This window comes from Gracilinanus agilis, chromosome 3, assembly GCF_016433145.1.
Source record: "Gracilinanus agilis isolate LMUSP501 chromosome 3, AgileGrace, whole genome shotgun sequence".
Classification (NCBI taxonomy): Eukaryota; Metazoa; Chordata; class Mammalia; order Didelphimorphia; family Didelphidae; genus Gracilinanus; species Gracilinanus agilis.
Genome location: NC_058132.1, coordinates 466397548 through 466425393, shown reverse-complemented (window position 1 = coordinate 466425393; position 27846 = coordinate 466397548). Strand labels below are relative to the sequence as shown.

Here is a 27846-nt window from a genome sequence, read left to right as displayed (position 1 = left end):
AATCAACAAAATAGTCAAATTTGCAAGGTGAAATTATAATAAAGCCATAAGAAATAAACTATTGATAGATATATATTATGTCCAGTTTATGCTAAAATAACTAAGAACACAAAAAATAGAGGAAAACCTTCAAAATATTAAATCCCAAAATTATTGAAAGACCAGACAGAGATATTAGATAGCCCAATCTAAGAAAAGGAAATAGATATAGCTATAGAGGAAGCCTTGAATAAGAAAAAAGTCCCATATATTCCACCGTCTATAGTAGCATTTTTTTCATGGTAATTAAGAATGAGAAACAAACTAGATGTCTATCAACTGAAGAATGAATAAATAAATAAATAAATAAATAGAAAACAACTGTGCCATAAGAAATTGTACACAATGTCATGAATACAAAGATGCACTGCTATAAAGTGAATAAGGAAAATAAAAGGAAATAATATACACAATAATTACAATAATGGAAATGGAAATATGACATACCAAAAAAAATCAAAAGTAAATATAACAAAATTACAAAGATCTAGTGGGCCTGGGAGAGAGATCAGTCCTCTAAGCTACTCCTTTCTGGAAGTGGGAAGTCCACAACTATTATACACTGTACATGTATTCAGATTGTTTTCAATGTATGAATAACTTCTGCTGACTTTTTTCTCTCTCTAAAAAAAAGATCTTATGTGGAAGGAGAACTGAGTTTCTCTTTCAAATATCTTGACTGCAGGCACTACAATATGCATAATGGGTCAATGTTTAATCATAAATGGGGAGTAGTAAAGAACTATTGAACAATAAACAGCCTGTGCCACATTAATATAGAGCCTCATGAATACTAAAATGTTCATCTATTTAATCAAAGTCAAGTTTATTTCATATAAGGAGGACATCAATAGGAGGGAAAATCCCAAAGACTTAGATCCTTACAAATAATCAATATTCTTGAAATGAACCTTCAATGTATATGTTACTTGGCTGTGGATATTGTGGCCTTCTTGCCTGACTTTTCACCATTAATTTGCATCTACTGTCCCTACCCTTCAAGATTCAATTAACCTCTCACACAAAAGGAAATCAGAATTAATACACCTAAGCAGAATTTTAATAAACTAAAATTGGAACAGAAGCCCTTACTGCTGCTGCTGAGAGCACAGCAATTATAGGATCTGGTCACTGCTCAGAATCTCAAGTGAGATAAGTTCTCTCTTGACCTTCAATCGTGTTTTCCCTTCTCAGAACCTAAATCCAGCAACATCAAAGCAACATGAGTGCTACTTAGGAATAAACATTTGTAAAAAAGAAATGAAAATCAATGTGTACATTTGTACTACACAATGAATTCCTCTTTCATGGCACATAAAACATATTACAAAGTGATGCCTCCTACAATGATATATTCGGGAATAGTAGGAAACGCTAACTCAGCCTACCTGTAAACTTTATCACACTCTTCAAATTCCTATTTTTACCTATCTGCTCTCTGTTCACACCATGTCTGGACAGTTCCTTTATGTTACCTTTCCAGAGGCCAATCAAAGGAAACCTTAGCCGACCAGCATAGTAAAGTGAGAAAGTCAAATTCACACATGATAAGAACAAAGGCCAAGAAGAGAAAGAAAATCCAGGAAAAAATACCTTTAGAAATATGATATATGTCAGGGAACTCAAATAAAAGGAGGAAAATAGTGTATAGAACAAATGCGTTGCAGTATGATTAGAGTGTGCACATGTATGCTTATCTGTGCATGTCTGTAATTCATGTGGACACATATGTGAATTCTAGAATATGAGAGCTGGAAGGGCTTTATCGGACATCTTGCCTGAACAATACCTGAACCATATATACCCATACCTAAATAAGATTAACCTTTACAATGTAATCCCAAAGAAGTCATCCTCTATTCGCTTAGAAAACCCTAATGATAGAACGCATTATCTACTAAGGAAACCTTTTCTGCATGGATTTTATTTTCCTTACATCAAGTTTAACTATATGTTTTTTATAGCTTATGTCAATTGCTACCCTTTTTGGTCTCCTGGGTCCAAGCAGAGAAAAAGGAAATCCTTCTTCCATAGACCAGTTCTTTAAATGCCTCAATACAGCTAACAGATTAGCTAATAATATTATCATATAATAATCACCATATAATATTAGCTAAGTCTCTAAACTCCAGGTTAAAACTCCCAGTTCCTTGAATTGAATGAATGAATGAGAAAGCAGTTTACTATATGCCAAGCACTGTAAAAAGTGCTGGGGATACCAATATAAAAGCCCTATATTCTACTGAAGGAGGAAATATGCATAAAGAAGTCTAGACAGGTATGGGCACTTAAAACCAAAAAGTTGCTAGGATGTTGTGTGAAGCCACAGGTGATTAGATTGTGAAATACCCCTCCCAGGGCCAGTCAATGGACTAGCTTTTATTAAATACCTAATATGTGTAAAGCCTTGTACAAAGAAAGGCAAAACCAAATAAATAAATAGCCGTTCCTACTCTCTAGGAACTCATAGTCTAATGGGGAAGATAGCACACAAACAACTATGTACAAACAAGAAAGATACACTATAAACTGGGCGGGGGGGGTAATCTCAGAGGAAAGGCAATAAGATTAAAGAGGTTTGGAGAAAGCTTCTTGTGGAATTTTGGACTTTAGCTACCACTTTAACGAAGTTAGGTAAGGCAGGAGGCAAATAGGAAGGATATTGTAGGCAATGGGGACAGCATGGGAGTTGGGAGATGTAATGCCATGAGAGAAACAGCAAGGAGGTCAATTTAAGTATATCATAGATTATGTGAGGGGAATAAAGAGGAAGAAGACTGGAAATTTAGAAAGAGGTCTGGTTATGAATGTCTTTAAAAGTTAGTGGTCACGCTGTAACTGTGAATGGCTTAAGTATTATCATCAGTGCAAGGATCCAGGACTCATGAAGGGAAAGAATATCCATTGACATATAAGGAACTGACAGAGTCTGAATGCAGACTGAAGCATAAAATTTCCCCCTTCATCACTTTCAGAAGATTTTTTTTCTCATATAAGTAATATGTGTCTTCTTTCACAACATGATGAACATGAAATAATGAATGTGTATTGCATGATAGCACATGTAAAAACTATATCATCACCTGCCATCTCAAGGAAGGGGGGAAGAGAAAGTAGATTGTCAAATGTCAAAAAGTGATTATTAATCTGGAAAAAATGTTAAAAAATAGATCACCTCCTCTAGGAGTTTAGTCACAAATGGAAGAGAGAAACAGGATGATAGCTAATGGGGATCAAGTGAGGGTTTGGGGAAGGTTGTAGGTGTGCCTTTTAGGATCAGCATATCTGTAAATTGTTGGGAAACTGTAAACTGTAAACTGTTGGGAAGCAGTCAGGAAATGGGGGACAATTGAAGATTAGTGAGAGAATAAGGATGATAAAAGGGAGAGTATGTTAGAAAGACAGGATGGAATGGGACCACCCGTACAGGTAGATTGGTTTGCCTTGGCAAAAAGAAGGGTCACTTCTCCATGTGAAATAAGGATAAAGGAAGAGATTGTTACAGAAATATTTGACTAAAATTAGATAAGGAATAGAGAAGAAATGGGAGCTCTGCAAATGGCCTCATTTTTTTCAAGCAAGTTTCTCAGGTGAGGACAAAGAGGGAGGAGAATCTGTGATGCTTAGTAAGGTTTGAAAAAGCCACTCAGATAAATGGGATAGGACAATCTGTTAGGGAAGGACAAAATGCCCTGCTTTAGTGAGGGGCCAGTTAATATTATGTAACATAAAGAGAAAGTGAATCAATTCAGTATAATTTCATGATTTTCCACAGTTTTGTATAGCAACTTGGAAGTAGAAACAAAGACATGGTAGAAGTAAGCAAACCCTGATATTTGAAAGGGAAAGATCTTCTGAAAAATAAAGGAGTTAAGGGATTCAAGAAATGAGGACAATGCAGAGTTGAACTGGTTTTCCAAGGGATCAAGGTAGGGAAGGTCAAAGAGTATAGCCATTGGAGAGGTGGTGTCCTGGGAAAGAAGTGAGGGGCAGAGACAATGTAGGTAATCATTAAGAAGAAAAGCAGGGTTTGGATTTGCAAGGCAGAGTGAGCGGTGGTAATGACCACAGATCACAATCAGATAAAGGAATTTCAGATTTCATAAATAGGGATTTTGTAGAACATTTGTGGGTGATTGTAAGATGAATTGTATAACCATTTATCTATGTATCTCTGGTGGGCTGGAAGAATGTCATGAGAAATGTGTAGTTTGAGGAATTTAGAGGTTAAGGTATTTGAGGGAATATCAATATGAATGAAGTTCCCTACTATGCAGCCAGGATTTCAGGTGGAGAAGAGACTTTGAACCAGGCACTAAACTTATCAAGGAAGGAAGAAGATTGTCTGGGAGGTACACAGACAACAGCTACTAGAATATTCATTAAGTGACAAATGACTACTGAATGAACCTTTAAGGAGGAGAGGTTACTGTGTGGGAATGATAGGAGAGAGCCTGGAAATGGCAATGAAGGAACAAGGAATAATCCAACTTTCCCACTATGACAAGTGAGTCTGAATGAATAAGTCAAAGTGCAATCACCAGGGCAATGGGTAGCCAGGGGGAAGTTATGTTATTAAGAGGGAGTCAGGTATCAGTGAGGAGAAAAAGATGGGAGATTGAAAAGGTATAAGATAAAATCAAGTTTATTCCTTTTGGACCAGAAATTCCAAAAAGTCAAAGGTTTCTATAACTTTAGAGTGGGAGCTTTAGTTGAAAGAATGGGAATAAGGGTGTATTCAGAGGTGGACTGAAAACGGGGACTACACAATGAAAACCAGACATTCTGAATCATGGTATTGGATAGGTATGATGGGTTATAAGTACATTAATAATTGAGGAATGAGTTCAGGTACGTTACCATTGTGTACAGGTTGATTCTCAGGTAACGTTGTCCCAGGACATCAGGCAGCTATGTTAGCTGGAAATAGGGAATGTTTGGATATTATCCAAAAAAAAAGAGTAAATCAGGCTTTGAGTAGCTATAGGTAGACACAGATGGGGCCTGCCTGGAGTGTGTTGGAAAAGTCAAACTTAATTTCATCATGGTTTTATTGTTTCAGAACTGGAGGGGAAGAGGAAGCTAAAGAATTGAGAGTGAAGGGGGGAAAAAAAGCTTTCTTCAAATAGTGTTTGAGTCAACAAGAATTTGTTAAGTACTTCAAATGTGCTAGGCACTGTACCAAACCTAGAAATACAAATACAAGCAGCTAGTTCTTCCCCTTGAGGAACAAATATTCTAATGAATAGAGGAAGATAATATATTTTATGAGAAGCTTTAAGGAGGGAGAGAAAGAAGGCACAGTGCAGAGAAAAAGTCCAGAGAGTCAGAAGTAGTATTCAAAGAGGCAGAGAACATAACTCGTTTGGGTACATTCCACAAAATGGAGATTGTGGGAAGAACCAATCAATCAAAGGAATGGCCCAGGAACAGAATATATTTTCAGTGTGAGAAAGTGAGAGTTAAGTGCATTTTCAGGTTGGGAAGTTGCAGGGGCCGAGTGAACTTCTTCAGGGAGGAGGCTACTGTGATGTGGCAGAGAAAGTCAGGAATGGAACTAACAAAAAAATGAAGGTGCTGGAAGGCAATCACCATTCAGGAAAGCAGGGCTCAAGGGCAGACGTCTTGAAGATGGGAATGCTACAATCTCCATGTCATCATAGACTCTGATATAGGAAAGAAGATAGTTGCCCATTGGAGATGGCTAGAGGGTAGTGAATGGCATTCATATAAAAAAATCTCATGTCTTAACCATTCTCATCACCTTCCTCTGGCTGCTCTTCAGTTTGTTAATTTCTTAACCTAAATGTGGTATCCAGAAATAAAAATAATCCTGCCTATAAGATCTGACAAGGGCCTAGTACAGGGTTGTCACCTCCCTTATTCAAGATATTGCCTTTTAGTTCTCTCTAATGTCAGGCAACTATTGCCTCATATTGAACTTGAAATCCATTAACCCTCTAAATCTTTCCCAAATTGCTTGCTAGCTATGCTTTCTTGTTATTAAATTAAACTTTTAGAACCTACATTTAATCATACAACTATTTATATCATATTTCTTCTTATTATGTTGCACGAAAGTTTTGTTTAGTCTCCCAAGATTTTTTTGCATCTTGTCATCTAATGTGTTAGCCACACCCCACCCCTGGCTTTCTGTCAGCAATATATTTAAGTATGCTCTCTATTAGATGACTTGTGAATTAAATAACTAATGAAAATTTTAAATAGTATAACGGCAACCAAGTATAGACCTCTGTGGCATTCTACTAGATACTCCCTTTCAAATTCAACTGATGTTGACTTGTTAATGATTACTTTTCAGACCTGTTCATTCAACCAACTTCAAATTCCTTTAATTGTATAATTAATTATATGATGATGAGGATGATTGAATTTATATAGAACTTTAATATTTTCAAAATAATTTCCAAATATTATTTTATTCACACAGTGACTGTGGGAGGTAGGTTCAATTATTATCTCCATCTTATAGATGAGAAAACTGAGGCAGACAGATGATAAGCTACTTGCCAAGGGTCACTCAGTTTTTAAGCAGGTTTTGAATGGTGGATCTTCCTGGCCCCATTTACTTGCCTCGTCTAGCACCTTTTTCAGAGGGTTATTTATTGTGAGAATCAAACATTATTCTTTTGAAAAACACAACACAGTGCATAGGATATGGAAGGTGCTATATAAATGCTTATTCCCTCTCCCTCCCCAAGTCTACAGTTTTCCACATTATCTATAATAATAGCATAGGAGACCGTCAAATGTGTTGCTAAAAATCCAGACAAATTGTATCTACAGCATTTTCCTAAGATACCATGTCTATGGTCTCTTCAAGGTCTATTCTTGATAAAGCATCTTCTTTGTTTCTGCTTAATTTCTACTTGTATAACAATGGGCAAATTGTTTAACTTCTTTGAAGCTCAGATTCTTCATCTATAAACATCTATAAACTTTATCTATAAAATATAAGGTAGTTGGACTAGATCACCACCACATGAATTCAGAAAGATCCTTTCCATCTCTAAATCTGTTTCTATGAGTGTCTCTCCTTTTTTTGAAGTCTGAGCACATTTATTCTCTATAGCAGTGATTCCCAAAGTGGGCGCTACTGCCCCCTGGTGGGTGCTGCAGCGATATAGGAAAGAGGTGATGGCCACAAATGCATTCATCTTTCCTATTAATTGCCATTAAAAATTTTTAAAATTAATTTCCAAGGGGCTAAGTAATATTTTTTCTGGAAAGGGGGCGGTAGGCCAAAAAAGTTTGGGAACCACTGCTCTATAGATACTTTCAGACACAGATTTTAAAGAAGAAATGACAGAGGCATAGAAGTCCATGTAGTAGGTGTTTGGATCATATGGAAAATAAATATACCGTTTTTATCCATACACTATTTTTATTCATGTTCGCCACATTTTATCACAAATATTTATTTAGTACTGTGACATAAGCACCATACTAGATGCTGAATATACAAAGATAAAGCCCCAATAGTACCTCAAGAAGCTTACATTCTAAATGGAGAGAAAACATGAACATAAATAGGAATATTAAAAAACACATGCACATGAGATGCAAAGTGTTATGGGTAGAAACTCACACATTAATAATCCTGAAAAAATGAAATTTTTAATCTCAATATTTCTCTTTCTCTCTCTTTCTGTCCCTCCATCCCCTCTCTCTCTTTCTCTTTCACACACACACACACACACACACACACCACTCTCATGTTCCTGAAAAAGAGGATTCTGAAAATTATTCTGACTACATTATTAAAAGTTAAATTATTAAATCATTCAAATTCCCAGTAGAAGTGTGGTTCCTCAAAGCTGAAATAGTAATGATACAGGATAGATGACTGACTTATTTGACCCTATTTGGGGTTTTCTTAGCAAAAATACTAGAATGCTTTGTCATTTCCTTCTCCAGATTAATTTACATGTGAAGAAGCTGAGGCAAACAGGGTTAATTGAATTGCCCAGAGCACAAAGCTAGTAAGTATCTGAGACCAGATTTGAACTCACAAAGATGAGTCTTTCTGGCACTCTACCCACTGAACCACCTAGCTGGGCAAGAAGTCACATGTTTGAATCCTGCTTTTGACATATACTTTCTGTGTTACCCACAATAAGTCATTTAACTTCTCTGGGTCTCTGTTTTCTTATTTGTAAAATGAGAAAAATCATAGAATTTATCTTTTTTTTAGGAAATATGAAATATTCCTTTAATTATATAAAAGTGATCCTATCTTCTGGCAGCAGTACTAGATAGATTAAAAATATTTTCTTAAAAAATGAAAAGACCTCATAAAATTATGAAGAGCAAAATGAGAAAGACAAAGAGAAATATTGTTTGAAAAACTTATATATGCCCTTTTTTTTTTTAATTTGGGATTTTTTTTCCATATAATTTATCTTACAGGTTGTTGTGAGGAACAAATGAGTTCACATGCAAAGCACTTTGCAAACCTTAAAGTACTAAATATGTTAGTTATTAATATAATGATTTATTATATAATATGATCATTAAAGTACTGAGCTCTTTAAAGTCATTTATTTTCAACTTGAATATTTAAAAGCTTATTGTCATTTCATTACTAAATATCTCTTTTGATATATAATAAATTAAGTAAATAGAGTAAACTCAGATAAACGAAGTAAAAGTAGGGACTCCAAATAAATGCTTAGGAGGACAAGAGCTCTGTAAAGAAACCAGCTAAACTGGATTCTTCTATCTCTGAGAATTGTGGTCCCTACTTTTTGAAATTCAAGATCATCTGGACAACCAAAACTAGAAGACTAGTTATATTGTTCCAAATAGCTGAATAATGAGGATTTAAAAATTATAACTTGGTCTGAGTTTCTTTGGTCAGTGACTGGAATGTAAAAAACAGGACTTCTTTTTTTAATGCAATGACAGTGGGCATAATAGTTAATTTGAAGACCATAATGGTAAGCAGGACTGGGCTTGGGAATTAGGAATGACCTGGTTGTGGTCTAGCTGTTGGTGAACAGTTTCTAGTTGTATCACCTTCTGCAAGTCACTTCATTCTGAGATTTAATTTCTCTGTTTAAAATAGGGATAATATTTCTATAACAGGTGTCATGTGAGGAAATATACTTTTAAAAATTTCTTTAAAGTCTTATGGAAATGATTTATTATCATTAATTAAAATTACAAAATAGACAAAATTTACTTTTGGCTACTGTCACCTTTCCCCATACCTAATTACCACTTAGGTTTCCTGTCATTTCATGGATTAGATTGAGGAACAATAGCAAGGTTTCCAAATTTTTTTTAATTGTCAGAAATTAGAAAATATATTGCCCTCTGTCGTCCATTCACAACCCCAAAAGAAGAAAATAAAAATCTCCCTTGTTGAAAGCCATAACTTGTCTGAGAACATTTCATCTTGATTTCTCATATTATAAAGTTCTAGGACTAAAATATAAAGAAGTATTTCATAGTTGACATACCTCACAAAAACTTTGGCATTGGTTTTTCTTTAGTTCCCATGATTCTTTGCAGGGTTCCAGGCACTAAGAGGAAATAGAAAAAGCATACGTTAGGATCAAACAAAACAAAAAATAGTTCCAACCTAAACATTTTTATACCTTAACTCCATCCAATTTAGCTTAGAAAAAATTCACAAAACCATTTTTTGAGTTTCATATTATTATTGCATTCAATGTATAATAAATCAAAAGCAGGTTGATTGAATTTGGCCAGTCATAGAATGCAGAGATCATTTCAAAGAATGGGAATATCATAGCACAAGTGAATAAAAATGTTACATGTTGTGAAAAAAATTATAAAGATGCAACAATCTGGGATAAAATTTTATTAGAGCAAGAGTATTGTACAATGGAAACAACTCTAGATATGGATAGCTGAGTTCAAATTCTATTTCCTACACTTAGTGCCTATGTGACTACAGATCACTCACTTAACTTCTACTTTTATCTTTTAAGAAAGAAAAATTTTTGTAGCTCCTATTTTATTAACTGCCTTGCTAAAAATGCAGGGTAGGATTCAGGGTGCATTTTTATAGCTGTATTGACTTTAGCCATCTGCTTTTGTAATAAAGAATGAAAAGCTGAATTTTGTCAATAAAGAAATAGGCTGAAAATATTTTGTAAGGCTTCATACTGATTTACATTTAATTTTTATTTAAACATTATTACTTTTTAGGTCAAACATCAAATTCACAGAATATCATAAAATGACAGGCCAGCTTTTTTCAAAGTGGAGAAGGAAAGATGTTTGACTTAAAAAGACAACTATCTACTTTGTAAGAAGAACATTTGGGTTCTCTATTTCACAGCTCAGGCCTCTGGAAAAAAAGTTTGTTTTAGGAACCCAGAACAGAGGGTCTGCTTTGTGATATTTATCATCTACAGAATATACAGGGAGTCTCAAAAGTCTTAGTGCAGATTAGGTTTGAATAAATTTAATTAATTTAAGCTGCTCTAAGACTTTTGAGACATGCTGTGTCAATGTATACATTTGACAGTTTATGTATATACATGAAGTTATTGTTCTCTCATTTTTCAGTCTGACCCTATTTGGGGTTTTCTTGGCATAGACAGTGGAGAAGCTTGTCATTTCCTTCTTATAGATGAGGAAAATGAGGCGAGCGGTATTTAGTGACTTGCCCAGGGTCACACACAGCTAGTAAGTGTTGGCGGCCAGATTTCAACTCAGGAAGATGATTCTTCTTGATTTCAGGTCTGTCACTCTTTCCAATGCTGCACACACAAACGATATTATGTACATATATAAAAATGTACCTATCTAAATTCTGAGGAAATAGTACATAAATTAAAATACTCCTGTTGGGGGCATGTGGGTGGTTCATTGGCCTGAGAGCCAGGCCTAGATACAGGAGGTCCTAGGTTCAAATCTGACCTCAGATACTTCCTAGCTGTGTGACTGAGCAAGTCACTTGACCCCCATTGCCTAGCCCTTACCTCTCTTTTGCCTTAGAACCAATACACAGTATTGATTCTAAGACAGAAGGTAAGGGTTTAAAAGAATAATAATAATAAAATAAAGAAATAAAATACTCCTCTGAGGTAGACAATTTGACATATACCTTCACTGACTTCTTCTCATTCCAACATTCATTTTCAAAATAAAACTTCTTTGGGAGGAACATTGCTCTAATCCCAGTGGAAGAGGCAAAGAAATCTGTTCTGGGTTTAAATATCAGCACAACCACTCGTGTATGGTCAGCTAGGTACTATCTAGTGGATAGAGCACTGAACACTAAGCCAATGGCCTCAGGTACTCACTAGGTTAGTGATCCCCTAGACAACTTTAACTCTATTTATCTTAGTTTCCTCATCTATAAAATAAGCATAATAATAGAACCTATCTCCAAGAATCAAATAAGACAATTATTGTAAATCTTTTAACACAGAATCTGGCACATAGTACATACTATAAAAATATTAGCTATTATTATTGTTGCTTATCCTCTGTTAGAATTTGGCCACTTCATTTAATTATTCTGAGCTTTGGTTTCCAAATTAAGACATTGGATTACATGACCTATGAGGTTCTGTATATTTCTAAATCCATGGTTTTCTTATCTTACAGAAATTATTGTCATATTTTTAATCAAGACTTTTCAGAATTAATTTATGGGTTTTCTAAAATTAAGTCAATGTCTTGCCAGAAGCACCTAGCTCCTAATCAATAACAGAGAACAGGTACTTCCTAACAATCTATATTGCCTTATTTATACAATAAATAATATAGAGATTATCCAAGGAGTGCCATCCATCCAGTTGCAAGAAAGTATAGAGATCAAAATAGTAATTTCCCAGTAAATGTTTCCTCCCTGTAGTTTTACATTCCCTTTATACTAGAAAGCAAAGAGAAGAAGGATAGCTTTGACAAAGCATTTTATCTTTTCCCTATAATTTTATTTTTATAACTATAGGCATGCTTTAGTTTTTCATTTGTTTTTAATTAGTTTGTTTGTTGCATTAAAGTTCCCAGGGATCTCCTTCCTGTATTCTCAACCTATACTAGAGAAGGCATTATATGACAAATATATAAACACACACACATATACATATATATATAACTATGTCATGAATATTTTATTTATCAGTTCTTTAGAGGTATACATTCAGTTATTCTTTTAAAGATATTTCATTTGCTATATATAATATTATTTGATTCTGCTCTTACTATAAGGCAGCAATTATTACAACTATCTGGAACTGGCTAAGAAGCAGAAAGTTTCATCAGTGAAATGAGATATACCACAAAAAGCAGTAAAAGCTTATAGAAATCTTGGTTTTGAGAAGGAAGATAGTATTGACAAAGCATTTTATCTTTTACTTATTTTATTTTTATAATTCTTGGCATGCTTCATTTTTTCTCTTTTTAAAATTTTGTTTGTTATATTAAAGTTCCTAAGAATCTCCCTTACTACCTAGAGAAGACATCATAAGATATTTGCATGTGTGCGTATATATATATATGTGTGTGTATATATACACATATATATTTATGTGTGTGTATTGAAAAACTTCATTTTGTCAAGAAATGGGCTAAAGATATTTCCTAAGGTTGCATACTAATAAACAATTAATAATTCTGTAATATGGTATATATATATATGTATGTTTGTATATATGAGTATACATGTATATATATATATTTGTATATATACAAATTAGTTGCATACTATATCCATATATATTTATACATAATATATGTATATGTTGACTTTGTGTGTCACAACCTACTGCTTAATGCCTTGCCATTACTGTAGGCATAATGTTCTAGATTCCAGACTTAACATCATGACACAAAGAGGCATGATGTAGTAGTATTTTGTTGGAAGGTAAATAATCAATAATTTCAATGTATATAATAATAAAATTAAAAAGAAGGTAATTTCAAAGTGGCAAAGGTAAGAACAGCTGGCAAAATCAAGAAATACCACGTGTTTGAGGTAATACGTCAGCTAAACTTTGAAGGAAAATAAAGATTCTAAGAATTGAATGTGAAACAAGTAATGACACATTAGCAAAAGGATCAGCTGCACAAAGATGACAAATTTATTGTTATGTTTGAGGCCAGCAATTTAGACCAACTTGGCTGGACCATAGGGTTCATTAAGGGAAGTCATATATTAAATATTATTGGCACCTAGGTGATTCAGTGGCTAGAGCACTGGACCTAGTTGGAAAGACTTTGGTTCAAATTTGGCCTGACACTTCCCATCCATGTGACCCTAGGCAAGTAACTTAACCTATGTTTGCTTCAATTTCCTCAGCTATAAAATGGGGATAATAATAGCACTTACCTCACAGGTTGTGAGGATCAAATGAAATGTTTGTAAAGTACTTATCATGATTCCTAAAACAAAGTAGGCTCTATATAAATGCTATTCATTTAACATTATTATTGCTATTATTCAATTATTAATAATACTCATTAAATATTATTTTGTTTTGTTTGAGGTAATTGACTAAATTCTGTTTAAATGAATATTGTAATTAAACAACAAATAATGTTAATAATGATAGTAATAATAATATCATTCTTAAAAATATAGGTTCAGATAAATTATGAAGACCTTTAAATAGTAAACAGAGGTGAGGACTATTTTACACTATAGGGAATGACACCAGTAAAGCTTTTTAACCAGAGAAATGGATCAAACCCCATGCTACAAGAAATTTCATTGTAAAGAAGATCTGATCTATGTAAGTCTTGATTCTCCTGGCCACTGGAGATTTATTGCTTGTGTTATAATACTAGAACTACCTCCTAATGATTGGTAGATTGAGTCATAGGAGAATATATTCTTTTTGAAATGAACTAAAAGACCATTTGGATTGTCGTTTTGCTATTTACTTTTTCCTGCTTTTTAGCCTTTGACTTTGTGCCTTCGATTGAAATGCAGAAAATTTTTGAAAAGGTAATTACTTTCTTCCATCACACCAAAGAACAGTAATAGCTACTTACACTAAAACATTTGTCAATGATAGACATGTGCTTGTGTGTAGCCTGAAAGGATGAGCCTAAGGATATAGCATCAAAATGTTAACCTACTATGGGGTGGATGGAGGGAGTTTAAATTCCCTAGAAAGTATGTTCTCATGAATTAGTCTTCTTGCCAAGGAAGTAAAATTTCTTGTGCAGAACCAGCTTTGGGAATTGTCTTGTGGTTAAATTCAAGTCAGAGCTCTTGAGTGTGAGCTTTCGGGCATGAGCCCATAATAAGTAGAAGATTATTTCAATAGCATGCTTCTAAGAAAAGGAAGAAAATCATTCAGCAGCTGAAGAATAAAACCAGTGCATGGGGACGAAGGGACAAACAATATGAACCTTGGCATACCTTTTATCACCATGAGTTCCCTGCATAATAAGTCCAAATAATTCCATGAGAAGAGAATGTTTGTTCCATGACCCTTGAAATTTGATCAAGGTGGACAATGGGTCTATTGGCCTATATGAAAGCTTTAAGTTTCTTTATTTGTACATGGATCCCTCGTCAAAGTACCTTCTCTGGGAATTGGTGTAAGGGTTAGCAAAGCATATTACATACCTGATATACATACAGTGCATAAAGAGATTATAAAATTTGAGAACTCTCACATTCAGACATTAAATTTAGATATGAACTAAATCTAAACTTTGTTTCAGTGATTTCCCCAGACTAAACTGTTGAAATTATAATGAGGCAAAGATAGAAACTGACTATATTTCACTCAGGTTGCCAGGATCTGATCTAGTTTGTATGAAATCAGGATCTTTGGGGAACAGTAGACGATAGGTTACATTGCTTTGGCTGAAAGGTGATAGAATAGATTTAGGAGAGACTAGAAGCATCAAGCATATATTCCAGGACCATGGCTCTGGAAAGAGGTTATGAGGATCATGGGAAATAAAGAGAGATTCAAGGGATGTAGAGATGTTATACAGGCAAAAACTTAGTGACTGCTGGGATATGGGGGAGATGGAAAAAGAGTGGGAAGCACAAAACAACTCTATAGTTGTGAACCTAAATGAATGTAAGAATAGTAATGTTCCTAATAGAAAAAGAGAAGCTAGGATAATGGAAACATGATAATCTCCATTTTAGACATGGTGAGTAAGAGGTTTTTATAGGGCATTCAGGTAGAACTGACCAAAAGATAGAGATGTGGGACTATAAACTCATGGGAAAAGCTAAGACTAGCTATGTAGATTGGAGAGTCATAGGCATAAATAGGGAAATATTGAGCTCATGGGAACTGGTGAGATCATCAGTTAGCTGCTTCTCTTCCTCTCCCTTACCTCTAACCCCCCACCCCCAAAGTCTATATTTACTTCTAACCATCTTCCAAAATACTCTGACATTCTTGAATCAAAACAAACACCTTCTAGTTTACTTTGGCCAGTTTTCAAAATGTGAATGATAGCTCACACTAGCGATGAGGTTAAGATTCACACCTATTCAATTCTACATCGCTATGGTCTGCCACATTTAGCCAGATTTATTTATTTATTTATTTGTTTGTTTATTTATTTATTTTGTTTTTTTTAAACCCTTAACTTCTGCTGTGTATTGACTTATAGGTGGAAGATTGGTAAGGGTAGGCAATGGGGGTCAAGTGACTTGCCCAGGGTCACACAGCTGGGAAGTGTCTGAGGCCGGATTTGAACCTAGGACCTCCTGTCTCTAGGCCTGGCTCTCAATCCACTGAGCTACCCAGCTTCCCCTTAGCCAGATTTATTTTAAAATTATAAACTTCTATGTTTCTTTGCAAAATGCATCAGTTCTATTTTAGATAAATATGCATGTATATATGTACATATAAAGTATGCCTGCAGACCCTGCTAAAAAGATAAAAATCATTACTTGTTATTTTCCTACCATCTGAAATACTTGAGTAATGATTTTAAAAATAATGGATATGCCAAGATTTGTATATCAATTTATTATAGCTACATCTGGGATTTTAAGCATATATTCTACTTTCCTTATTTCTAATAACAACTTATCAGGACAACTAAAAAATGTAATGCAAAGATATCAACGTCAGCCAATATGTTCTTTTAATAGCCTGCTACACAAAATAACTGACAAGATTGAAACTGTAGGGATGATTTGCCAAAAGCTCTCTTTCTTGGGTATTTTGTCATTCTTTTGGCCAGTAAAATAATTTTAAGCAAACGGTTAGGAGAGAAAAATGACAGACATTCCTCTCACACCCAATATAGGAAAAGCACATTCCCCATTTTCCAAGATGATTAAAAATGCTTGCCAAGAGAGAACAGTTCAAAATCCTTCTTCTGTGATAGGAGAGAATGTGAGAGAAAGAATATCATGAACAGTCATCTGCTTTGGAATTCATTACAGCCAATAGCTACTATTACTATGATATTTTATTGCATGCAACTAAAGAAAAAGTAAGACAAGACAAACTTCTGATATTTCTAAGGATTTTAACTTGAAACCATTTCTAACCTTGATCATTGCTTCAAATCCAACAGAAAGCAGTTTCAAAAACTCAGCGAGCATACTACTAAACAAAGGTCTTCGAGAAGTTGTAAGAACAAAGGACTTAGATTATGAGCCCATCTTGGGCTAGGTCTGTGATTTAACTTCTCTGAAAGTCCATAGTTTTTTTATTGTTGTATGGATTCTTATTGTTGTTTTTAATCTATAAAATAAGGATAATAATATTTGTCCCACCAATCTTACAAGGTTGTGGTGAGGATAGTATATTTTAAAGTCTATAGTTTAATTAGTGGTATTCCTTATGTTGCAGATGGCAACCCTCCCATGCCAGACTAAAGGTTCAAATATTTAGATCTCCAATAAACATTAGATCCCATTTTGTCTAGTATCTATAGATTAGGAAACTAAGGCTTGAACAGGTAGAAGGCAGGTGACCTGCCCAAGATTACAATGATAGAAAGTAGCAAAACCATTATTTGAATTCAAGTCCACCTAATTTCAAATCCAAAATTCTTTTCACAGTCTGCCTCCTTTTGTAGACAAATCCATCTTTGTCAGCCAAACTTCTGCTGATGAGCCTCTTCTAAATAACTTAGGTTGGTAACATACTAATTGTATACTATAAGTTTATCAGTAGTGGCCAAAGCTCTTTAAGTATTACTCTCTTTAAGTATTACCCTTGAGAATACAGGATCTCCTCCATATTGAAGAAGTATCTTCAGTGTGTTGTTATTGCTTTTCAGTTATGTCTGACTTTTTGTGACCCCATTTGGAGTTTTCTTGGCAAAGATTCTTGAATGTTACGCCATTTCCTCCTCTAGTTCATTTGATAGATGACAAAACTGAGGCAATCAGAGTTAAGAAACTTTTCCAGAGTCACAGAGCTAGTGTCTGAGACCAACATTTAAATTCAGACCTTCCTGACTCCAGGCCTGATACTCTATCCATGGTATCACCTAACTGCCCATCTTTAGTGTGGAAATATTATGATTATTAAAAAATACATTATCTGGGGCATAATTTTAGATAAGTGATAGCCTTTTGCATATTGCATTCCAAAAACATAATAAAAATACTTAAAGAAAGAATTAGTTTTAACTCATTATTAGTGAAAAAGAAATAAATATGTCTACAGAGAGGATGGAGTTTATATAGATTTATCTTGAGAGAATGCACTAGTGGAAAGAGAGAAGAATGAATGAATGTTCTGAATTTTAAACCAATATGCCTGTCTTCAATCAATTCTATTTATTAATACCAGAACAGCTTTCCTAAAACACTATTCTACTGAAGAATTATTATTCTCTATCAAAGAATGTCCAAACTCTTCAGTGTAACATTCAAGGTTTCTGTCCACTACCTATACCTTACTTAGCAAAACAAATCTTTTGCTGTATATGAACAGTTTCCTCCAGCAAGTTGACTCTTTATACTCTCACATCCCAAATCAAATTCCTAACACATATTCATACACACACATACACTTTACTCATTTACAGTATCACAAAATGTCAGAGCTGGAAGAGACCATCAAGTTTTACTTCCAGATTAAATGACAGCATACAAGGTCATAGAGAGTCCCAGCTCTCCCACAAATACCTCAAGTATTTGGAATAGAGCTCAAAAATCCCATATATAAATGAGGAAATGCAGAAATATTAAACACATTCTTTAATGGCCACAAAAAGATAAAAATCGCAAAAAATCAAAGGCCTTTGAGAAAAGAATTCAAATGAAAGTAGAAATGAAATAACTTAAGCTTAAAAATTGGCTGGTTAAAGAATAGATCACAAGCTATACTATGATACTGTCATGATACTGCCGTTACTTAGACTTACTAACTGTCATCCTCAATTTTTCACTCTCTTTTATCTCCTACACCCAGCTAGTTGACAAGTCCTGTCAATTCATAATATATTTCATTTATGTCCCCTTCTCTGTTTTGATACTGATTCCATACTGGTCAAGGCCTTTATCACTTATGTCTGGACTATCACAAGAATCTATCATCTATTGGTTGATCTCTCTCTTCCTCAAAGCTCCTCCCAATCAAGATCATCCTCCAGAAAAGGATTATTTAATTAAGCAACTTCATTTTGAATTCATTGTTTAATGCTTCTTTATAGCTTTATGTCCTCTTCATGTAATCCTTTAAGCTATTAGGCATTTTGGTGATAGAGTGTAACTATAGATTTAACAATAAGCAATAATTCAGTTATTAATTGAACTGTGTGTGAGAATCAGTTAATGATAATTATAAAAAAAATGAGGAAAATCTCCTAAAGTGCCTTCAAAAATAGCTTGTGCATGCCTTTAGCATCCTGGAATATATTCAGAAGTTTCTTTAGTTATAGATTCATATTATCTCATTTGGCTTGGAAGCCACAGAAAAGCCACAGAATAACCTTGGCCATCCTCATTATCACCATATATAAAACATGTCACCTTTCCTATAGAAAAGAGATATGACAAAACTGATCTTTTTGAAAGAAGATTCAGCTGCTGGGCCTTCTTCAAAGGAAATTACAATTGCCTGCTCTTCAGAGCAACAAGATTTAAGTTGACCTACTTTCAAAGAAAAAAAGAGATGTAGTTGACCTATTCCCCTCCCCACCTGACTTTATTGAGGAGGATTTGTGTAATCTGACTCTGTTGCATAAGGTATAAATATTTGTCAAGCTGAAAAGTTTGGGGTCTCTCTTAGGCCATGCTTGGTGTGTCTAGAGACCCTGACATTGTGATTTACAGCTCTCACAATAAAGTCAGTTTGGCTCAGAAGATTGTCTCCCACTACTTTTCTTTTACATTCTACTCCACTCAGACATCAAACTGATCTTCCTAAAATGCACATATAAGCATATTGTGACAACACACAAATAAATAAACCCCAATAGCTCCCTATTACCTCCAGAATAAAATATAAACTCCAATTTGGGGCTTTTAAAGCTCTTTATAACCTGACTCCTTGCTGAATTACTCCCTTCTAAATAATCTACGTTTCTGTGACACTAGTCTAAATGTTTCCTCCTCTCCACAAGACACTCCTGACTCAAGGAATATTCCCAATCATGCTTAGAAAATACACTTCTTCCTCATCCACATTTCCTGTCTTCCCTGACTTCTTCTAGTCTCAACTAAAATTCTACCTCTTGCAATCTCCAATTTACCCCCCAATCTCTAATAAGACAGTGAGCTCCTTGAGATCAAGGACTATGTTTGTTGTAGTGCCTAGTAAATGGTATGCTCTTATTAAGTAATTGTTAACTTGACTTGAAATGTAACAAACATTGAGGAGTTAAAATTGATGACACATGTCAGTTAAGAAGAGATAAAGAGCAATAGAAAAGTTTTGAGGATGATTCCTACATTGTGAAGCTAGGAAACTAAAAGAATCATAATGCCCTCTACAGAAATGAATACAGGAAGTGGAATGTAAGAGGAAGGATAATGAATTTTATTTTGGATGAGTTAAATTTATTATAATTATGAAACACCCAAGTAGAGATGTACAGAGATATGAGAATGCAGAGACAGAAAAGAAGACAGTTTAAGGATGAACCCTGAGGTACACTCGAAGATGTAGGAAAGAGATGGTTATCCTTAAAAAGGAGAAAAGAAAATCTTGTCTGACGTGTAGAAAATCCTAATAGAGCAACAAACAAAAAAGGAAATATTATTCAGGGAAAATGTTCAATGGTGTCAAAAGAGGTTCAGAAGGATGAAAATCTTAAAAAGAAAACTGGTATAGGATCGTGTTTATATATGTTATAATTCCAGTGCAAGGTGATGAAGTAGAGTGAGTAAGTCAAAAACTTTTTCTAGGGCTATGTAAATGGAGTTATGATAAAGTATAAAGGATTGAAAAGTTAAAAGTTCATGAAACATGTACTATATGGCAGTCACTATGTTAGACATTATGAAGAAATACAATTGATGAAAAAGTTTCTGCACTTAAGGAACTCTAATGTGAAAGACAATAATAAAAATTAAAATTTTGTTCTTGCATTTCTACAATGTTTTGTATTATAAAATGCAAAGCACTTTATAATTATTAGTTCATTTTATCTTCCCTTGGAGGAAAGATCTATTTTTAAAATTTATTTATTTATTTGTTTGTTTGTTTGTTTGTTTGTTTGTTTGTTTATTTATTTATTTGTTTATTTGTTTATTTATTTATTTTTTAAGAAACCCTTACCTTCTGTCTTGGAGTCAATACTGTGTATTGGCTCTAAGGCAGAAGAGTGGTAAGGGTAGGCAATGGGGGTCAAGTGACTTGCCCAGGGTCATACAGCTAGGAAGTGTCTGAGGTCATATTTGAACCTAGGACCTCCTGTCTCTAGGCCTGGCTCTCAATCCACTGAGCTACCCAGCTGCCCCCTATTCATTACTAAACTTTTTATTTAAATGAATTTCCATATACGTTTTCCAAAGAGAGATGATCCACATTGTCTCCTTATCTTCTTCCATCCCCCTCCCATTGCTGACAAGAAATTCAATCTGGGTCATTTGTGTGATTATCATACAAAACATATTTCCATAGTATTCATTTTTGTAAGCACATAATTTTATAAAACCAAAATCCCACAACATATACCCAATAAACAAGTGATAAATCATGTTTTCATCTGCATTCTGACTCCAAAATTTCTTTCCCTGGAGTTGGATAGCATTCCTTTTCATAAGTACCTCAAAATTGTCCTAGATCATTGTATTACTATTAGTAGCAGAGTCTTTTTTTTTATAATTCCACAATATTGCAGTTACTATGTATAAGGTTCTCCTGGATCTGCTTATTTCACTCTCCATTAGTTCATGATGGTCTTTCCAGCTCTTTCTGAAATTATCCTGTTCATTATTCCTTCTAGAACATTAGTATTTCATTGCTTTCATATACCACGATTTGTTCAGTCATTCCCCAATTGAAGGGCATCCCTTTAGTTTCCAATAATTTGCCACCACAAAAAGAGAAGCTATAAATATTTTGGTACAAACAGGTCCTTTTCCATTTTTTATCTCTTTGGAATACAGACTCAGTAGTGGAATTTCTAGATCAAAAGGTATGCATTCTTTATAGCCCTTTAGGCAAAATTCCAAATTGCAAAGGGGATTATTATTATCTGCATTTAATATATTGAGGCAGACATAGATTAAGTCATTTGTTCAGGATCACGGCTAGTGAGTGTCTGAGGCTATATTTGAACTTGGGTCTTTCTAACTCTAGGTTCAATAAGTACCTATATAAATGAAAATTGTTTTTAATGATACACAGTGAGATTTTTTTCAACTTTTTCAGACCCTCAGGTAGCACTGTTTGCAATCAACTAATCCTTGGGGAGGGAGAAGGAGAGGGAGAGAATCTGACACAAAATGTCAGAAAACAATTGTCAAAAATTGTTTCTACATGTAATTTTTAAAAATTATAAAGTTAAAATTTAATCATATATAACCATGAAGAATGACTGAGAGGGTGTTATTCTACCTTTGAAAGGGTATACAATCTCTCTGATTATTAGTTTCCTCTTCTATAAAATGAGAGTTTGGGATTTGATAACCTCTAAGGTCCATCCCACCTGTCTGTCTAAACCTATGAGAAGATAGGTGTATTGGGGTTGGAGTGATATAAAATAGATATTTTCAGGATCACAAGTGAGGATCCAAATTAAAGATTATAGGCAAGGGCAGGGAACCAATCATAGGATATATCCATTCTTAATAAAATCTTTTCTGTTTAATAAACAAAAGCAATGACAATGATGGCTTACATATTACCTTAATTAAGACTTTTCCTAGACATGAGGTATGTATTTTGGCTCTATAAAGTATTGTTTTATTTCATAGATGTACTTAACTCTAATGTATAATAATGTCATCAATTATAGTTTCAGAATTGCATATGTATGTGGTTTGAGGGGTTTTATTTTCCCTTTGTCTTGACCATTAATAACAGAGAATTTGTGTTAGAAACTGGAGATCTGTTTTTCATCCAGAGGTAGGAATTTTTTGTCAGTTGGTTTCTTAAAATGTGTATTCTCATATCTTTAAAATAATTCATGGACTTCTTCCAGTTATAAATTGGTATAGAAATTATTACAATCCCCCGTGTCTAAAAGTGTACCGTGTCTTGCCAAAATAATGAATTTTTTGGTTGCTAGCCAATGGAAGCACAGTTGAACAATCATACAGGCCAAAACCACAGAGGATTAGGATGCCAACCTAATATAACACAATACAATGCAGAAGACATTTCATATCACAAACCAACTAACCAACTTTCTCTTGAATATTCTAAGGATAGCAAATACTTCTCTCCTCACTATAGTGCTTATCAAGGGCCTCTACATACATTTTATTTGAACTTTTTTTCATGATAAAGGAGACTCCATATTTTAAGAGTTCCTTTTAGCTTCAAAGAAAACAAATGCAGAGACAAATTTCATAATTAAGGAACAAAATCTTATCAATTTTATCATGTAATTGAAATTTTGACTGTCTTCTCATGAGTGCCAAACTAGTGCCACCTCCATTTTAAAGATAAAGGATATAGACTTAGGATCAAATATCTTCAGCATCTAAATGTTTAAAAAGTATTTTGTTATGTTCTAGTTCCTTAGCAAGGTCATGAAGTTCCACGTGATATTTATGTATTTGCTGGGAAAGAGTGAATCGTTCAATGCTAATGTAAGAACTGTATAATTTCATGGAGACTAGTTACCAAATGTGTAGTTTCAACCTCTGGACAAGGGTCCAACTTCATATATAAATTATGTGTCCTTTAGGTTATTTGTCAAGAAGTTTTCAGCAACAAACATTTGTAATATCTTATTAGGTATTATGGGAGGAGGAAAAAGAAAAGGAGAGAGGGAAAAATAAGAGAATGGGGGGGGAAAGGAAAGGAGAAGGGAGGAGGAAGGAAAGGATGAAAAGTGAAAGAAGAGAAAGAAAAGGATGAAAAGAAGAAAAGGAGGAGGAAAGTAGGAGAGAGGAAAAAGAAACTATTTGTTAAGGACAGTTTAGCTATTACTTCTTCCTTGAAGCCTTGCTTGGATACCCCCATCCTTAAGTAATCTCTCCACAGATTTTCTGATCATAGCATTTTCTATGAACTACTACTATGCATTAAATACATTCTAGTTTGCATTATGGTTATTAGCCAACTCGTATTTTATACTCCACCCAAATGAAAATTCTTTGAGGACAGGAATTCTCTTACTCACCTTTCTATTCTATTCCCTGTACCTAGCATAGTGTCTTGCACATTATGATACATCTTCAAAGTATTTACTAAAAGAAACCCAAACCAATGAGGTCATAGATCTGAAGTTCAAAAACATGATTTAGTCTTTGACTACTATTCCATTCAATTCCATGTAACAAAAATAAAGCATAGCCCTTATCATGAAGTATAAAATTTAGTAGAAGGATAAAATATATAAATATATATTACAAATTAATATGATAAGAGCACAAGACCAATGCAAGTGGTATGAAATCAGAGACTGATTGAATTAGGGTCCAATGAAGAAAAGAGTATTTGAGCTTGGCCTTAAAAGGTGACTAAGATTAAATAACAGATGAAGGGGGAGAAGGGGACAGGATTAAAGCAGTTGAGAGTAGAAGAGCTAATGTGTTGACATTAGTTGCAACTATTATTAGTAGTTATAAAATAACATACTGAGAAAAAATATTTTATGTCAGGAATTATTTAATTTAACCTGATCAGAAGTTGTATTATTAAAGCATAAATAAGAGGTATAATCCTTAGAGCAATCTTAAAAAGCCATGCTTAGATGGGCGCCCAATATTTAATCTTTTGATAAGCAAAATTTGAGATGCTAAAGAATAAATTTTTAGATTTTGACAACAATTTTTAAAATGCTGGGATTCTGACATTTGTTTCTTTGTTCAAATAACTGAACATTTAAAAATATCATCCTTATTTTCATATGAGCAACAAATATCCTATATATATGCACATGTATTCACATGTATGTATAGTTTTGTGGATTTATATATGTGTGTGTGTTTATATTATGAGTACATGTATATGAAAATTTAAATGAAAATTTTCCTCGGAAGAAAAGAAAAGGTAACCAGGAACTATTTAAATTATTTATTCTGTTGTTCAGTTCTTTCAGTTATGTCTGATTCTTCATGATCCCATTTGACATTTTCTTGGTAAATATACTAGGGTAGTTTGCCATTTCCTTCTCTAGTTCATTTACAGATGAGGAAACTGAGACCAAAAAGGTTGTGACTTGCCCAGAGTCACACAGCTAGTAAATATCTGGGGCTAGATTTGATCTCAGTAAGATGAGTCTTTCTGTCTCCAGGTCTGGCACTCTATAGTGCCAACTAGCTGCCCTATCACCTTCTCTTTTCCTGCTTGTCTCCTTCATTATATATTATTTTGGGTAAAGCAAAGCAAAAAAATTCCTTTGACATAGTCAAAGAATTGGCACTTTTCCTTGCAGAAAGTGTGTGTTATTTTTTTTTAATCTTTGCATGCTAAGGGCCTTGCATAGGTGAGACCCAATAAATACTTGTTGAAATGAATTATTTATCGACTATTGGCTTTCTTGTCAATTGTAAAATGAATGGTCTTTATATTTTATTTTTTCTTATTAAAAACTTTGTTTCTTGGATGTTTCTGGTGGCTAGCTCTTGACAAACTAACAAACATATATTGTCAATTTTCTTGTTCTAACACATATAGATCTTTGTTGCCTGAGAGATAAATCACCATAGTATCTCACAAGTGCAAATCCAGAAGGAATCAAGGAACTGCATTATGATAGATCTGCAACACTTTCAGCACTAATCCTTTTTAGATTGAAGGAACTTTTAACACTGACAGCTTAATATCTATCTGTGTGGTTTGGTTGTCTGGCATGTCAAACTTCACCAGCAGTGCCACTTTCTCTTGAAAGGACAGAACAACAAAATGTAAGGAAAGTTTTCATGTTTCCTGTTTCCTTCTTGCCAAATCAAATCACCCTCAGCTTTGTCAACATAAGGGAGCCTTCCAAAACATTAGTGCACCCCTGACCAATCCTATTCAATTGGTGATTATGTGGTAGGTCTGCCTAAAATTAGTAATTTAGCAGTAATATTCCTGAATTTCAGAAAAATGAAAGGAAAACATTGATGTGGATAATATATATTAGTTATGGTTGGGAAATCCTGTTTAGAATAGAACCCAACTAGGCAAGGGCCCCAAAGCTCAAATCCAATGTGAAGGGTTAGAATATATTATGTCACAATTTAATTTTTAGTTCCCTGGCTCCCAATATTCAATACTTATAAACTTCATGATTATTAATAGAACAAAAGTAACAATAATGGGAAAATTTGAGTCAACAATAGATGTTGTAAATACAATGCCCTTTGACTGCCCCTGTCATACTCCAAGTCAGATCATAAGTCAAGTGTGAAGAAATCTACATATTTTTGTGTAGTGACAAAGGCAAGAAGTATACTACTAAAAGGACTTGAAGAAGAGAGTCATCTACCCTTACACTTATTCAGCTTTGGGGTCCAATTTCTTTGTAAGAAAGGACAGGGCACTGTACTCCTCTCCTGATTATCATGTCCTGAATTAGGTTACTAATAAAGAAAATTTCATTGGATAAATAGATTAAATCTTCACTGTACTTAAAAAATACTAAGCACAAGAGATAGGAGATAGAATATTGTGCATGAAGAATAAGAATAACTAATATATATATTTGAAGATTTACAAAACACTTTACATATATAATTTCATTTGATCCTAATGACAGTCTTATGGGAGATAATTATGGAAGATAATGATTTTTATCTCCATTTCACAAATAAGGAAAATGAGGTAGAAAGAAGTTAAAAGGCTTATCCAGAGTCACATAGCTGGTAACTGAGGCAGGAGTTAAATTCAAGTCTCGACCCTAAATCCAATGCTCCTGACCACCTTTTCCCATTGGTGCTTTCCTCAAAAATCTCCATTTTGATGAGGGACCTGAACCAGCCATCCTGTATTCTAGAGACTTTGTCATTATGCCCACATGAAGGTACCTTCTCCTCCAGCTTCTGGTCTCTTTTTATATTTTGTCTTTCCCATTTTTTAGAGTGGAAATTTATTAAAGATAGGGATTATCTCTTTTTTTGTTTTATTTGTATCTCCAATGCTTAGTAAAAGTTCCTTGTAGACTATAGGTGCTGAATAAGTTTGTGTCAATTTGATTATGTGCAAAGGACAATATGAATACAAAACATAGAGATTAAGCAACAACAACATTCTGTTCCTCTATGGGCTTCATATTACATGTGGGGAAATGGCAGGAGCAAAAAATAAATGGATTAGAAGGCAGGGTATGATGAATGAGATAGCACTCACCTTTATACTTTATTTTAAGATGCTCCTTCCTTTTTATAAAACTCATTCATTAATAGTCTGAATTCAATTGGCAACTGAATTAGAACCACATTCCAAACCATGTCCAGCAACTTTGAATGTTATTTGATCTTTTTTTTATGATTGGATTATTTCAATATTTTATATGTAGGAGTCTGGCTATTTGCTCAATCATTTCATATACTTAGAAGAAAACATGATTTTCTTTGCTACCCCAATGCAGAACTCATAATTCTTTATTTTTTTACTTTTTAATTTTTTATTGTAGGTAGAAACAATTTTTGACAGTTGTTTTTTCTGACAATTTTGTCACTCCAAATATCTTTCTTACCCTCTCCTCCCCTCCCCAAGGTGGTAAAAAAATCTAATATGTTATACCAGTACTTTCATGCAGTACCTATTTCTATATTGCTCAAGCTGTGACAGAAGACACATTTCACACATACAATAAAAAAGCTCATGAAGGAAATAAGGTGGAAAATGATGTGCTTTCATTGGCAATCAGATTCTAACAGTTCCTGCTTTGGCTGGAGAACACAGAATTCTTGAGGATATTCTAGAAGGCTTTCAAGAATATCAACTTAAGAAAAAATTTTTGATAAGGAAACAGTTGGTTGAAAAATATTTATTAAGTGGCTTCTATGAACCAAGTCCTATTACAAGCTCTGGGTATACAAAGAAAGGTAAAAGATAGTCTTTGCTCTCAAGAAGTTCATCTAATGGAGGAGACAATATACAAGTATCTTTCTGGTTGTTCAGTCCTTTCCATCATGTCTAACTCTCTATAAGTTGGTTTTTCTTGGCAAAGATACTACAGTGGTTTGCCATTTCCTTCTCCAATTCATTTTATAGATGAGGAAATTGAAGCAAACAGGGTTACTTACTTGCCTGGAGTCCCACAACTAGTAACCATCAGAGGTCAGATTTGAACTCAGAA

The 27846-nt window shown here is 34.1% G+C and overlaps 1 protein-coding gene across 1 annotated transcript in view; it reads right to left on the bottom strand.

Moving 5' to 3' along the window:
* The window catches only part of ANOS1 (anosmin 1), a 246054-nt gene that overhangs the window by 95270 nt on the left and 122938 nt on the right, over nt 1-27846 (bottom strand). The window contains exon 3 of the mRNA XM_044666979.1: nt 9525-9587. Within this exon, the coding sequence (XP_044522914.1) occupies nt 9525-9587 (63 nt within the window). The remainder of the gene's footprint in view (nt 1-9524; nt 9588-27846) is intronic.